The sequence below is a fragment of the Jaculus jaculus genome, chromosome 4, assembly GCF_020740685.1.
Source record: "Jaculus jaculus isolate mJacJac1 chromosome 4, mJacJac1.mat.Y.cur, whole genome shotgun sequence".
Taxonomy (NCBI): Eukaryota; Metazoa; Chordata; class Mammalia; order Rodentia; family Dipodidae; genus Jaculus; species Jaculus jaculus.
The window spans coordinates 152,365,498-152,380,606 of record NC_059105.1 but is presented as its reverse complement, the minus strand read 5'-3'; the positions used below and the strand labels follow the sequence as shown (position 1 = coordinate 152,380,606).

At 40.1% G+C, this 15,109-nt stretch overlaps 1 protein-coding gene across 1 annotated transcript in view; it reads right to left on the bottom strand.

Moving 5' to 3' along the window:
- The window catches only part of Crybg3 (crystallin beta-gamma domain containing 3), a 124,954-nt gene that overhangs the window by 35,327 nt on the left and 74,518 nt on the right, over positions 1-15,109 (bottom strand). Inside the window, exons 12-16 of the mRNA XM_045147411.1 lie at positions 11,726-11,852; positions 7,633-7,775; positions 7,420-7,546; positions 6,385-6,417; positions 1,022-1,131 (exon numbers count right to left, since the gene is read on the bottom strand). Of these exons, the coding sequence (XP_045003346.1) occupies positions 1,022-1,131; positions 6,385-6,417; positions 7,420-7,546; positions 7,633-7,775; positions 11,726-11,852 (540 nt within the window). The remainder of the gene's footprint in view (positions 1-1,021; positions 1,132-6,384; positions 6,418-7,419; positions 7,547-7,632; positions 7,776-11,725; positions 11,853-15,109) is intronic.

Sequence of the window (15,109 nt, the reverse complement as noted above, 5' to 3'; positions counted from 1 at the left end):
GCACTCGGGAGGCAGAGGTAGGAGGATCACTGTGAGATCAAGGCCACCCTTTTTCATGACTATATATATAGTTTGTTTGTTTGGCTTGAGGTAGGGTCTCACTCTAGCCCAGGTTGACCCAGGTGGCCTTGAAATGAAGGTGATCCTCCTACCTCTTGCCTCCCCAGTGCTGGGATTAAAGACGTGCACCACCACACCTGGTTTATGATGTGTATTTTACTACAAGGAAATGGAATACATTTTAGCCTGAAGAATCACAAGAAGTTTCATATACATGTGAGAAAGACTCAATATGTTGCTCCCATTGGAAGAATACAGGAAAGTGGGATTTTTGTGTTTGTTTATTTTGGTTTTGTTTTTTGAGGTAGAGGCTGACCTGGAATCCTGGAATTCATTATGTAACCTTGGAGTGGCCTCGAACTCACAGGGCTCCTCCTACCCTTTGCCTCCTGAGTGCCAGGATTAAAGGTATGTGCCAGCACTCCCAGATTTCCTTCTTTCTTAATAGCGGAGCTTGAGAACCCTTGATTTTAAAGATTTTTTTTTTTTTAATTTAAAGGTTTTTTAAAAATGACTAATGCAAGACTAGGTCTGACATGGTGGGTCATCTTAAGAAATCCTAGCTGTGAATCTAGTTTGCTAATATGAGAATAAAGATAGTAAGTTAACAAGCACTTCACACACAAACACACAAAGGAATGACATAAATAGTAACTATTGCATAGCATTCTGTGTGCTTCCCAGTAAACATACAATATAAACATTCAAAACTGTTAGACCATCATGTAAGATATCAGTGATAAATGAAGTTGTCAAAATGTTCCCAAAGCTGGTTAGTCAGCATTCATTTTTTTTGTATCCTATAATAAACTCAAATACAAGAATACAAATTCCTTAATATAGACTGGTTACCTATTTACTATCAAGGGAAAAGTAAAATTAAACTATGTACTCAAAATATACCAAATCCCTACCAACTTTAAAGAAATTCAGTTACTAAAAAATAACAGAAAATACTTACCAACCCCGGAGAACTTTAAAAGAACACGGTGTGAATGAGGCAAAATCAGTAGATTCTTTTGTAAAATTCATACATTCACCTTGGAACCCTGGTTTACTGAATGCTTTGAGCTGCAAAAATACAGTAATAATTAAATATAACACGATTATTTAACATTGTCACAAGTAAGCTTCAATGTGCTCATAAATTCAGCAGAATTATACACTCTTATTAGTTTATGTTAAGGATGATGGTATTATCCTTGAAGTCACATTTTTCCTATGTTTCTAAGAAATAAAATGTCACCATCTATTTACTATTTTCATCATCTTTTTTTCCGTTTTTTTTCTAGGTAGGGTCTCACTCTAGTCCAGGCTGACCTGGAATTTGCTATGTAGTCTCAGGCTGGCCTCGAACTCATGGCGATCCTCCAACCTCTGCCTCCTGAGTGCTGGGATCAAAGGCATGCGCCACCACACCCGGCTTTATTATCATCATCTTTTGATCAAATTATGAGCATAATTGTCCAGAAAATAACGCTATGGATGAAAGTTAAGTGAAACCCTCTTCCATCAGTATGGTATCCATTCATTGCAGCAGCACTACCCTTTCCAGCGAGAACAGATGTATAAATAGGGCTGCACTCAGAAGCAGTTCAAACTGAAGAGAGAGAGGGAGAGAAGGGGTCACGGGCGAGTGAGCTGCAATGTCTTTGCTCTCTTAGAACTTCCTGACCACAGTCAGTCTGAGAAGAGCCTGTCAGAGCCTGTGGGGCAGACGGCGAGAAGACAGTGATGGGTTATTGCAAGACTGACGGTGTACACAGACGTGTGTGCAAGACTGACGGTGTACACAGACGTGTGTGCAAGACTGACGGTGTACACAGACATGTGTGCTGTACTTCAGCTTACAGCTTCCGTTTCCTGACAAGGACGCTTCACTTGCGTAGCTCACAGTCACGTTTCACTACATTTCTTTAAAAATATTTTTATTAATGCATTATTTACTAGAGACAGAGAGAGAGAGAGAGAGAGAGAGAGAGAAAGAGAAAATGGACATGCCACGGCCTCCCACCACTGAAAACCAACTCCAAATACACGCTCCAGTTTGTGCATCTGGCTTTGCCTGGGTACTAGGGAATCAAACCTGGGCTGTCAGCCTTTATAATCTAGAGCCTTTACCCACAGCCATCTCTCCAGCCCCTTCAGTGCGTTTCTACTTGAGTCCTTTTGTCAAGGGGAAAAAAAAAATTCAGAAAACCCAACTCTAATTCCCTTAGAGCATAGAAACAACAATCTGTAGTTCTAGGAGCTTTGTAGCAAAGAAAAGAAAGTATGAATGAGCCCTATAAATATTTCATAATCCTGTGGAGATGGGAACTAGCATGGTCCTCAGGTCCACGCTGCACCCACAGGCTTTCCTTAGGACACAGAGCGCACAGTAATGAGTGATGCGTACACAGTTCTCGCCGTCCCCTGCTCATACTACCATGGAGAACAAGGCCTCCCTGAGGAGCTCCACCTCACCACCTCTAGTCTACCCTCACACACAGAATGAAAATCCACACACACCATAATCTGTCAGAAATAAACCTTGTGATAAACTACTTTTGGCCAAGTTTTCAAAACTGTACTTAATGTTTATCTGAGTTGTGCTTTCTTTAACTTTCTACCTTAAACTGAGATATAGTAAAGGTATGGTTCACTTAATCTTAGAGAAATCATACAAAATAACCTCTCATCTTGACCACCTTGTAGAGATGCATCAGAATAGAAGAAGCTGGCAGGTAGGTTCTGAGGGTGGGTTTGGGCCATCCACCAGAACCAAAGAAACCAACTCAGATTACTAATTATAACAATTCAACTGTGGCTTCCTTTCTGGGTAGAACTAAGCGACAGTGCCTTCGCGAACTTAAGTTCTGGGAGAAAGGAGCTAGACAAATCACTGTGGTAGTCTCCTTTCTAGTTCGATGGGTAATAGATGTATGAGACATCTCAATCAGTTGTGGAGAACCTAGGCAAGTAGTCAGGGGAACAAGAGGTGAATGACTCTCAAACTGTACTCCTCTCCCCAGACCATGTGGGCATGTGTCAAACCTTACCAATTCCTTCAATGGCAATATATGAATACAAGAAAAGGGAAGGAGGAAGAAAATGAAACAATGACACTGTGTAGCAAAGTATCTCTTCACATATACTTCTTCCTCAGAACTACCCTCTGAGGCAGAAATCACCACTACCTTATAATGAAGCTTTTACAGAAATGTGCTGTGCTGTCTAATTTTCACTCATGCTATGCTTCAAGAAAATATAGTACAAGGTCTCCAAATGACAAGTTAAAAGTCCAAGAATTTCATTACTGACTCATCACAGATCACGTGTTCATCACCTCAACATTGACTTTAAATGTAATTTTATCTACTCCACTACTAAAATGATGTCAAAGGGAAACTCTGCTCTCTGGATAACACATCCCTCTACTGTTTAGCATTCTCTCTCTCTCTCTCACGCACACACACACACACACACACAGTTAAACAAAGAAAACTTTAGCTTCAATTCTTCAATCACACTGTTCCTCTCATATTATAGTACCATAAATTTCTCACGTCAATAAGATATGGCATAATGATTGTATTTTCCTGATTAGTCATAGATTTTCTTTGTTGAAGTAGCACTTCCTGAGTTTTTTGTTGTTTGGAGCCTATAAAAACATCCCCACATATAATAACAGCAACCACAGTATTATACATCCTGGGATCATGTTAAAATTAACAGAGGCTAAATTATCCAACAGAAGGAATTACTTAAGGTTTTTCACAGTATAGTTGTGGGAGAAAAAAAATGGAACAGGAGCTCAATATTTCAACAGCTCTAAACTACTAATTATATTTGTAAATAGACATGAGAAAAATCCTAGGAATCCAAGGTCATTGGTTGAATCAAGAAGAGGAATTTATATAGAATACTGCCTTCTCCAGTAAAGGCAATATTCTATTATTCTCCCAAATCAGAAATACCATCACATGACTAAAGAACAATTAGCTATAGTATTTTTATGATAGCTCTTCTGATGTATATTAATCTATTTACATATAGATTTCCCCTTCTTGGGTGGGCTTAAAGTTCTCCTTAAAATAATCATTATAAAATGGGCGTTGTGGTGTACACCTTTAGTCCCAGCACTCAGGAGGCAGAGGTAGGAGGATTACCATGAGTTCAAGGCCACCCTGAGACTACACAGTTAATTCCACGTCAGCTAGGACCAGAATGAGATCCTACCTCAAGGAAACCAAACAATAATCATCATCATCATTATATTGGGCTGAAGAGATGGCTCAGCAGTTAAGGACTTGCCTGCAAAGCCAAAGGACCAGGGTTCGATTCCCCAGTACCCATGTAACACACTAGATGCACAAGTGGTGTAAACCTCTGTAGTCTGTTTGAAGCAAGCAGCTGTAGGCCCTGGTACACCCATTCTCATTTTCTCTCTCTCTCTCCTCTTCAAGTAAAACAATGAATAAAATTTAAAAACTAATCATTATAAAAGGAAAAAATTCCCTCTGCCTTGAACTCTTAGATATGACTGCCTCCTTACAGAGACAGGGTGTAAGCCCAGTTTGTTTATGTTTGGGTAAGTATACACAAAAAAATGCCTCAACAATTGGCCAACTGAAAAATAACAAGAGTTTTGATGCTGAGGAAACAAAGAAGACTTTATACACATATAACCCAAACTTCAGCTATCACAGACCTGTCAGCAACATTTATTTCATAACAGAATAACTGAATTGTATCTAGAGAAAATACGTGCACTCGATTTCACTGGGCGTTTTCTTCTGCTTCCTCCCTCAAGTTGAACTGGAAATACTCTAAAGAAAATCCTGCCAGCAATCTGCCCCAAACAAGGAAGTCCATAAAAAACCACAGGGAGTTAAAAGGGGAAGAAAGAGATTAAAAGTGTGAGTCATTTTATCTGCATTTAAGACTCAGAAAAGATGTTGCTTGAAATCATTCCTGCTCAACTCCTTTATCTACGCAAGCTATTTCAATTTATGAGGAAAGTGATGTAAAAATTCACAGCTGGGAGTTTTCAAAAATTCAAAATAAAGGTCTGGCGGGAAGTGTATCTAAATACAACTACTCAATTATACTCAAAAAAAAAAAAAAAAAAAAAGGAAATGCTCCTGGTAGGCCTCAGCTCACCAGAAAACAAGGAAACCTCAAAGCATTCTGAATGGAGGCATGGTTAAACTAAACTGAGCTAAAATGTGTAAATATTGACATGACCACAAAAGCCATACATAGTCAAGAAAAAGCTTCAGCATTATGTAAAAGTTGAAAATGCTATCTAAATCTAATTGCTACACTTGGCTTTTGGACAGCAGTCTTTCTAGATTATTAAAATGCAATAGAGAAGCTTTCTCATCCCTTCCCCATGTTTACGGTTGTTCTGTTCCCATCATAGGATTTTCTTTCATGTGAAACCTTGGAAATAGAGTCAGAAACTAGAAACGGTCTACTCTCCTACTTGTAGCCATGTGATAAAGGCACTTGTACTTCTGAAGCTTGGGTTTGATGTCTCTAAGTAGGCTGACAGAAATATTACAAGTACTGACAGTACACGATCACTACCTCTCGCAGATAATAAACCAACGCTGCGTTTCTGTGTCTTCCTGAATCCCCTTCGAGCCATTAGTGCATGAGATACTGAGGTAGCAGGGTTTCTGCAACACTGGGGCTTTATGAGAGCAAAGGATGCAGGGCCAGAAATCCATATGCATAATGAGCACCCCAAGAGAGAGGTGCTGTTCTCTCCTCCAGAGGCCACATCATCTGCTGTGCTAAGAAAAAATGCCATTATGGGCTGGAGAGATGCCTTAGCAGTGAAGGCACTTGCCTGCAAAGCCAAAGGACCTAGGTTCGATTCCCCAGGACCCACATAAGCCAGATGCACAAGGTGGCGTATGCCACCTTGAGTTCATTTGCATCTGCTGGAGGCCCTGGCACACCCATTCCATCTCTAGGTCTCTCTCTGCTTCTCTCTCTCTAATAAATAAATACAATTTTTTTTTTTTAAAGGAAGAATGCCACATGAAGGCAGAATGGGCACTAGCAAAGAAAGAATGCCACAGGGTCCAGTGACTACTGTGGTAAGAGTAGTTGCTCTGTCAGGAGAAAATGAAGGGTGCTGAGACAACTCAGTCCAGGCCAAACGCCCACTAACAGACTGGTGCCTCTGCCCAGGGTGCCCATTACAATGTGAACTATCTAGCCACACAGACACAGGGAAGTTACCTGAGGGAAAGAGGAAGATTTCAGAGACCAAAACTATTTTTAGAAGACAATGCAATAATTATAAGATAAGAATATTTTGAAACATACCAAATGTGGAGGCTCATTTATTCCAAGTGGCTCCTAGAAAAATAATAAAGTGCCTTAGAAAATTGCAATTATATACTCTTAGTTGGATTTTATTTATTTATTTCTTTATTTTGAGGTAGGGTCTTACCCAGGCTGACCTGGGATTCACTCAGTAATCTCAGGGTGGCCTCAAACTCAAGGCGATCCTCCTACCTCTGCCTCATTTGTGTTGGGATTAAGGGCATGTGTCACCAAGCCCGGCTCTTAGCTGGCTTTTGAATGTTCTGATAATACCCTCAATAGAAGTTTTTGATAGTTTAACCAATTTACTGTAAATTCCTTGAACTAGCAACCTACTGAATTCTCTTTCAGCAATTTTAGTGTTTAATATGACTAATTGAGTTAATTTAGTTTCATTAGTGAGAAAAATGGACCCAGATATGTACTACAGAGTCTGAACTGTTGACCAATAGGTAATAGGCACTCTGACTTGTCAATTTCCCAAACTACCAGGGTCTTTCATACTCAGTGACTTTGCACAAGCCTAAGGAGATGGCATCCTCTCTGTGGAATTCCTTTTCTGCCTAAAAACTACTTTTATCCCTTAAAATGTCACTGGATTCATGCTCTCCTTTGATGCGGTCTGTAACTCTCCAGACACTGAGCATTCCCTTCCCCGGCTCCCGTGGCACTGCCTGAATACTTCATTTTCTCATTAACCACACTCTAATTACATACTCATCGATCTACCTCCCATAGTGGTCATATTTCATCTTTTATCTCCAGGTAGTCAGCAAAATATCTGATAAATCAGTCACTAAATAAATGCTGTTGAATGAATGAACTGATTAAATTTACAGTCATCTCACACTCCAGTGTGATATCTACTAGATAGCATTAATATCTGCTAGTTTTCTTTGCAGTCTGCAGAAACTTACACTTCATTTGCTGTACACACACACGTGCACACAAAGTCAACATCCCACATTAAAAAAAACGGTTCCACATCATCTCATCACACGCCGCTGGAATTGATGCTTCTCCTGTGTCACTTACCAGCTGGATGGGTCGGATTGACAAAATGATATTATTTGATCCGCCCCAGTCAAAAAAGCATTTGTATTTTCCTTTCTCTAAAATGTACTGATCTCCGCAGAAGAACTTCTGCTGGTAGGCAACCCATCTAGAAGGGAGAAAAGAAGAAAGAACAAGAGTGAGGCCGACTCCGGCAGCAACACAGGCTCTAGGCTCGGGGGAGGGGCTACTTACGCGCCACTTCTAACGTGAATAGATCTTGTTTCACAGCCAAAGCCAATTTCTTCTAAGTCGGAAATTTCCTGATTTGTAATGTCAATAAACCTCCCACTTTCTAGGTCAGATTCAAACAGTGTGATAGAAGACTCTATAAAGTTCTAAAAAAAAAGAAGTAAAATGAAAGCTTAAAAAAAAACACGTATTTTGTTGTATAGGCTGCTAGCCCTTAACATAATTCCACATGCTCACAGACTAATAGTCACACAAATAACTTCAGGAAGATGTCAAATAACATGGGGGGCAATTCTATAGTCACCACTATTACATAGTTTAAAGAAAAATAGGCCTGGATTTGTTTGAATCGGAAAATATAACTTCTTTAAAGAAATGAAAATTGGGAATCAGTTTTAGATAAACAGCTGAAACTTATAAACTATCCTTTGCAACATTATCTGTAAAGGATATTTAAATTCTCACCTGTGGCTAAAACAGCAAAAATTACACAAGGCAAAAGTGAATATACAATGAACTGTGGGCAATGTGGGACACAACTTTTATAAGCTTGAATGTAACAGACCAAAGAGACAAAGCTTACCTTAAAATATTCTTAAAATATCAAAATGAGGATAGTAAATTTCAAAAATTTCATCTCAGTTATAATATAATAAAAAACATATATAAACTCTCAATTTGCACAGAGAATTAGCAAAAGACAAAGTTCATTACAGTAACATAATTTTCACTTCTTAAAACTACACTAAGAAAGAGACAAAAATCCAGTCCTTTCACATAAGATTGCTGGTTAGAAATCTAAGCTGCAGGCTGGGGAGATAACGTCAGTTGGTGGCCTTGTAGGCATGAGAACCTGAGTTCAGTCCCCAAACCCACATTAAAAAGCTGGGTAAATCAGTACACACTTGTAATCCCAGTGCTGAGGAGGCAGAGACAGGGAATTCGGGGGTTCATTGTCCAGCTAGTCTACCCTAGTTGGTGAGTTCCAGCTAGTGAAAGACTACATCTCAAAAAAAAAAAAGGCGAGATGACACATTTAGAAGGATCCCTGAGGTTATCCTCTAGTCTCCATGTGAACCCAGGCACACACACATACAAACACACACATACAAGCACACACATAGAGATTTGAGTATAGCTCTTCTCCTCAGGAAGAACAAACAATGACCTTAAGAGCTGTATTCTATTTTATATTTTTAAAGCCCTTGGCTGGCTTAGTATGGTCTCAAGTCCAGCACTCCATGGTCTTAGAAAACCACTGAGTCTTGGTTCAAACGCGGAGATGATTCATGAGCATCAGTGATCTAAGCCCCTTGGGCGAGCTGGCCAGTGAGCTCGTGTGCTAAGCATAGGTGGGTAACATGATGGAGAAGCCAGTGGAGACCTGGTCTATGTGTATACTCTCTGTGGTTTGTGACCTGATTTCAGAGGTCTGAAAAGAGGCCTGTAGTCTGTCCAAAAGCAAAGCCCAAAATAACAAAAGCAAATCTAAAAGTTAATCTACTATAAAAATGAAGGAACGCAAGCACACTGAGAAAGTTACCCGTGGGAGCCAGGGAATAACAATTCCTTAGCCCACAAAGCCTAAATTCTACTTGTTTTCAATCCTTTCCTTCCTTAAAAAGTAATCAACCTCAAGTCAATAATCAGAATGACCCGTTTGGAATTGGGAACACATTTCCAGTTGTTCACTCCAAGCCACTCCGTGACACAGATCGCGTTATCCCGAAGGGACCTGTCCGGTATTTGACCTGGGTAAATCCACAGTGTTCCATGTGCCGGAGCCAGGGTATGTGAAAATCACACCGCTTTATGCAGCCATTCTGTATATTCGTTCAGCTTCCCTGGTTAAGATAGCGGACAGCCTGGGGAAAAGGATCGTCACACCAGCATTCCCTGTTGACTCACTGTGGCTGTTCTTGTCACAAGAGTCCTAACAGGGAGAGAGAGGTGGCTCAGAGGTTAAGGCACTTGCCTACAAAGCCTAATGACCTGTGTTCAATTCCTCAGTACCCATATCAAGCCAGATGCACAGTGGTGCATGCATCTGGAGTTAGTTTGTGCTGATTGGAGGCCCCCTCTCTTCTCTCTGCTTGCAAATAAATTAAAAAAAAAAGACAGTTCTAACAACTCCTTTCTAATTACATGTCACATCTGAAAATATGCAAATGTTCAAAATATAACTTTGCAATTAAATTTTTGAGGATTTTTTTTGTTGTTTTTGTTTTTACTTTTTTGAGGTAGGATCATGCTCTCAAGCCCTGGCTGACCTGGAATTCACTATGTAGTCTCAGAGTGGCCTCAGACTCACAGGGATCTACCTACCTCTGCCTCCCAAGTGCTGGGATTAAATATATGGGCCACCACAGATGTCTGGTGATCAAGTTTTTAAAGCATTTTCACAATGTATACCTACATTTTATGTTCTCTAATGTGGACAGATTTTAGTGTATTTTATTTGAATGCATTTTAATGAACATAAGTTACAGCAAAGTATCTAAAAATCATGTAAATCCTTATATGTGTGTACTGACCTGCAATGTGACCCTGCTTGAATATGTACAAATGAAGTAATAAGCCTTTGCCTGAGTGAAATCCAGTTCCGCTGAGAATGGTGCCTTGGGTGTGTGTGTGTGTTATATGCATGTATGTTGATGTGCGATCAATATATGAATGCTGTCGAGGTGCAGAGGCCAGAGGAATCAGTCTGGTATCTTCCTCTATCACTCTTCCATTTTATTTTCCTGAGACAAGTTTCCACTGAACCTGAAGATCCCTGTTTCCACGTACGCTAACTGACCACAGAACCCATTGATCCATGTACCTCTGTCCCCCAAATGTTCTTCCTCAATGATGGAGTTATAGGCAGATACAGCCATGCCCACCTTTGTACGTGTGTGCTGGGTATTGAATTTAGGTCCCTATGCTTGTGCAGCAAGTGTTTTCAGCCTCTGGGCCATCTCCCCAGCCTCTGAAGTACTTGGCAGGTCTCGGCATTTGGAACAGCAGAAGCGGATGACATGACACAAGCTACAGAGGCACACAGGCATGTGCCACAACTCCAGCTCTATGCTTTTTTAAATGCTGAATGTGTTTGTGTGGAGGGGTGGTTGTGGGCATGTTCATTTACATATGGGTGCAGATGCACGCATGTATGCACGTATATGGAGGCCAGAGGACAACCTTATTAGGTGACATCCTCAGAAACGTTCTCTACTTTTTGTGAGACAAGGTCTCTCATTGGCTAGGAATCCATCAATTAGGCTAGAATGGCTGGTTAGTTAGCTATTCAGATTCTTCACTTCCCCAGTGCTGGGATTACAGGTACACACGGCTTCACCTGACAAGTTTTATATAGGTACTAAGGATCCAAAGTAGGTCCTCACAGTTGCATGGCAAATGGTTTATCTACTGAGACTTTGTCCCAATCCCTGGATAATTTCCTTGAATGTAAACCCTTAGCTATGCCTTCCTATTTCCCATCTAGCCCTCTCTACTTCAAGAGAAGATAACTGACAACTTATACTTTCCTGCATTCCCTTGGTACTTGATCTAATCACAGCCAGACAATACCAAACATTTATATAAGTGTTCTCTTACCTACCTCTGGACATTGGGACAGGGTCTCTGGACATAACATGTTCAGCACTTAGCACAATATATCTAATAAAGCAAGTGCTGAAAAATAATTACAGAATTGGTAGAGGAAAAGTGAAAGATAAGGGCTGGGGAGATGGATCGGCAAGTAAAATCTGCTCGCTTACAAAGCCTGCAGGCCCAGGTTCAATTACCCAACCTATCACATCAAGACAGACAGACACATTCATTTACAGTAGCAAGAGACCCTGGTATGCCCCCAACACACACACACATACCACATGCAAGTAAATTTTAAGTTTTTTTTTTAAGTTAAAGTGAAAATTAACTATTTTCTAATAATCATGGAAGTTAAAAAAACAAACCAGATTGGTCATGTCCAATTCAGTCTCTCTGATGCTAGAAACAGCCTATAAAAGTATACTCTCATTAGTATTCACATACAACTTTCATGAAAAGATAAAACAGGTCAAAATCAAGGTTAAGAAAGTAAACTCACAGCTTGTAAGTACCGGAAAGACAAGATAGGACCACTTAGTGCCCCACAGGCAATGCTATCTTCGAAGTCTCCTTCTTCAAGAAGGAACTGCTGGCCTTTGAAATGTTCTTTTTCATAGGCAACCCACCTAGAAATACAGGATACTCAATTAAGCCATGAATGAAACCAGTCAAAAAATAAAAATAAAAAAACAGAGCTTGTAAAGAAAGCCAAAGAGAACAAAATCATAACAAAGAGCACTGCTATTCATCTCCTGTTCTACAAAGAGACACATCTGTTGTTTCTAATTGCAAGGACACAGATGGTGTGCACCTCATGGATAATGGTTATGGTTTGGAAGCCTCTCTCAACAAAAGGTTAATTGTGGAATTGCAACAGAGAAAGCTCACTGTTTGGGGCTTGAGCTATTACCACATCTCACCATGGACAGAGAGGAACTTGCAAGTAGAAATAAGGGACAGCACACACGGCCCACGAGAAGGGTCACAAGCCTACAGTGAGACCCAAGATAAGCACTCTCACTCTACCGATGAGACTCTGGGGAACCAAGGAATTAATATTTTTATTGACCATTTACTCGGGGTTTATTTAAGTCAAAATAACGTCTCATCAGGCTGCAAGTCAAACATAAAATCCAAGCGAGTTTCCCAAAGAGAACGTAGGAAATGTCCCCAAGCTGGAATCCGCTCTGGTACCCTGCATGTGTACTAACCTTCTATACACTCCGATGGGCCGAGAACCTCACTTCTCCCATCTTATCAGCGGTAATCATGGAAGCAGGAAATTCCTTAGCACAGCACATTCCAGGGACACACATTTCCTGATCTCTAGTCAGGGTGGGTTACTGGCCCACACCTTTTACTGTTAAACTCCTATATGAAACTGCTATTTTTACAGGTTCATCCATAGCGTTCTACAGTGTCTAAGGCAACATGTGTGGATGATTCATAAAACATGCTGCTGTAAAAAAAAAAAAAAAAAAAAAAAAAAGGCCTTTCCCTGCACTGTGTAGAGGGTAGGGCCTTTCGACTAGGCAGATTCTAAAAGGAACACTAGTACCATACCCAGGGTTTGGGGCATCTTAATTCAGATGCTAGACAAAATAAACCCCAGGAATGTTGACTACTGTTCTGTTTCAAGGAACTTTATTTGAGAGAGAAAGAGAGAGAGAGAGAGGGAGAGATAATGGGCATACTAGGGCCTTCAGCCACTGCAAAGTCCAGTCACAGGTGCCACCTGGTGTATCTGGCTTATGTGGGTCCTGGGGAATTGAACCTGGTCCTTTGGCTTTGCAGGTAAGCACTTTTACCACTAAGCCATCCCTCCAGCCCCTGACTACCTCTTCACACCTCTGTAGTTGTGAAGATATAAAAGGTGGGATTGTTTTCATCTATCACAAAACAATACTGTCAAACTAAATCACCCACTTCTGTGCTTTCTGTGTATGAGAGCAGATGGGGAACGGGCAGGGGACTCCGGATGAATTACAAGAGGCCTATAAACTATTGATAAATCTCAGTTTATATGTACTACGTAGAAAGACTAGCATTATAGTCTACTTAAACCATTACATGAAAATAAGTCTCATGAAAAACTTACAGTCTAAGCTTGCTTTCTTAGTAATGTGGTAATTTAAAACATTCCTTTAATTATGCTTGCATGAGAAAAAAAATAAAGGATATAGAAGACCTTAATACCAAAGTTTTAAAATTAAGTTTATGTATGTATGTGCGATATTTAAATATACTTATTATCTGAAAATAGCTAAGGAAATCAGTCTTACTTTCCTCAGATTCCTCAAGATGGAACAGGGTTAAGGAAGCATCTATACTATTTACAGATTAACAGAAAATAGGGCATAAAAAACATGATAGGTTAAATTAAAAATAAGGAGGTTATGTGGACATCATATTTTGTCATGCAATTGTCACATAACAATATGTGTGCATACAATATCTCATGCTATATTTTTAAATCATTACATTAGAAAAGAACAGTAATACTCATCACACTGAACTATAGCAGATAATTTTTTTGTGAAGCAGAAAACTATTTAAATCCATCTAGTTAATTGGAAAAACATTTAGGTCCCAAAGGGAGGAAAAGACAGAAATATTTTAGCGCAGGGTTAACAAGAAGCATGTGTGTTCATCAACAAGTACAAATAAACACAACACCACAGAAATGTTTACTCAAATCATATGTTTTTCCTCTTAACCCCATGGAATGTGTCTGATTCAAGGATAAGTGATTAAATGACAGGGCATCTGTCCATATGACCTATGTGTATAGGATATTGGAGACTTCCATTTTCATTTGGCTGCTATGGCCCTCACTGAGTTTGAGCCAGAAATCTCAAAGGCCATGTCTGTGTATACAGAACCACATGTGACCATGGACAGGGTCATGCCTATGAATAAAATACATTAGGGGTATCATTTGCTGGAGGAGTATAATCAAATTATATGATGTTACAGCCAAAATCAAGAGACACCAATGCTTAATTAAAATGAACTGCATCCAAAACAACCATGGTGTGAAGAGAAACCTGGGTGTGTTTCTGGGTGTATTCCTGCATGGGGTTCGCCACAGCTAGTGTAAAGGCACTCTGGCCCAGTCACAGATTTCCTCAAGGTTTTACTCCAGTAACTGCTAGTGGAGGCCTGAGGTCGTAGCAATTCCCTGGTGTTTCTATCCAGGGATTCTTTTCACTTTATTTATTTATTTATTCATTTTCAAACAGAGGGAGATAGGGAGAAGACAGAGAGATGGTGAGAATGGGTGCACCAGGGCCTCCAGCCAGTGCGAACTCTGGCTGCAAGCACCACTTCGCTTTTGTGCATTTGGCTTTACATGGGTGCTGAGAAATCAAACTTGAATCATTAGGCTTTGCAAGCAAGTGCCTTAGCTGCTGAGCCATCTCTCCAGGCCTATCCAGAGATTCTTGAACAGTCTGGGGACAGAGGGACTCCGGTGTCAAAACACTCAACACTGGAAACACAACTCAGTCTGCTACTCTAATCATGGAGCTAATCCTGGAGGCCCTGCTGCCAACGTCCTGAGCCCAGAAATAAACTAACACGTGTACATCAACACAATGAAAACAGTTCGCAACCATGTTCCTAACCTATGAAAGACACTTATATCTTGCAATACTTCTGTACTCTTTTCAGAAATGTTGCAATGACTTTGGGGATTAAAAGTACAAATAGCTTTAATGTCAGAATCTTTAATACCAGCAAGAGGGGCACAGCCTTTATTAAGTTATATATTTAACATCCCATATTACAGAAGAGGCATATATTTAGATTAAGGCTTGTTACTTCATGCTGCTCGGCACATATTTGAGCTAATCTTTCAAGTTAGACTACTAAATCACATGTT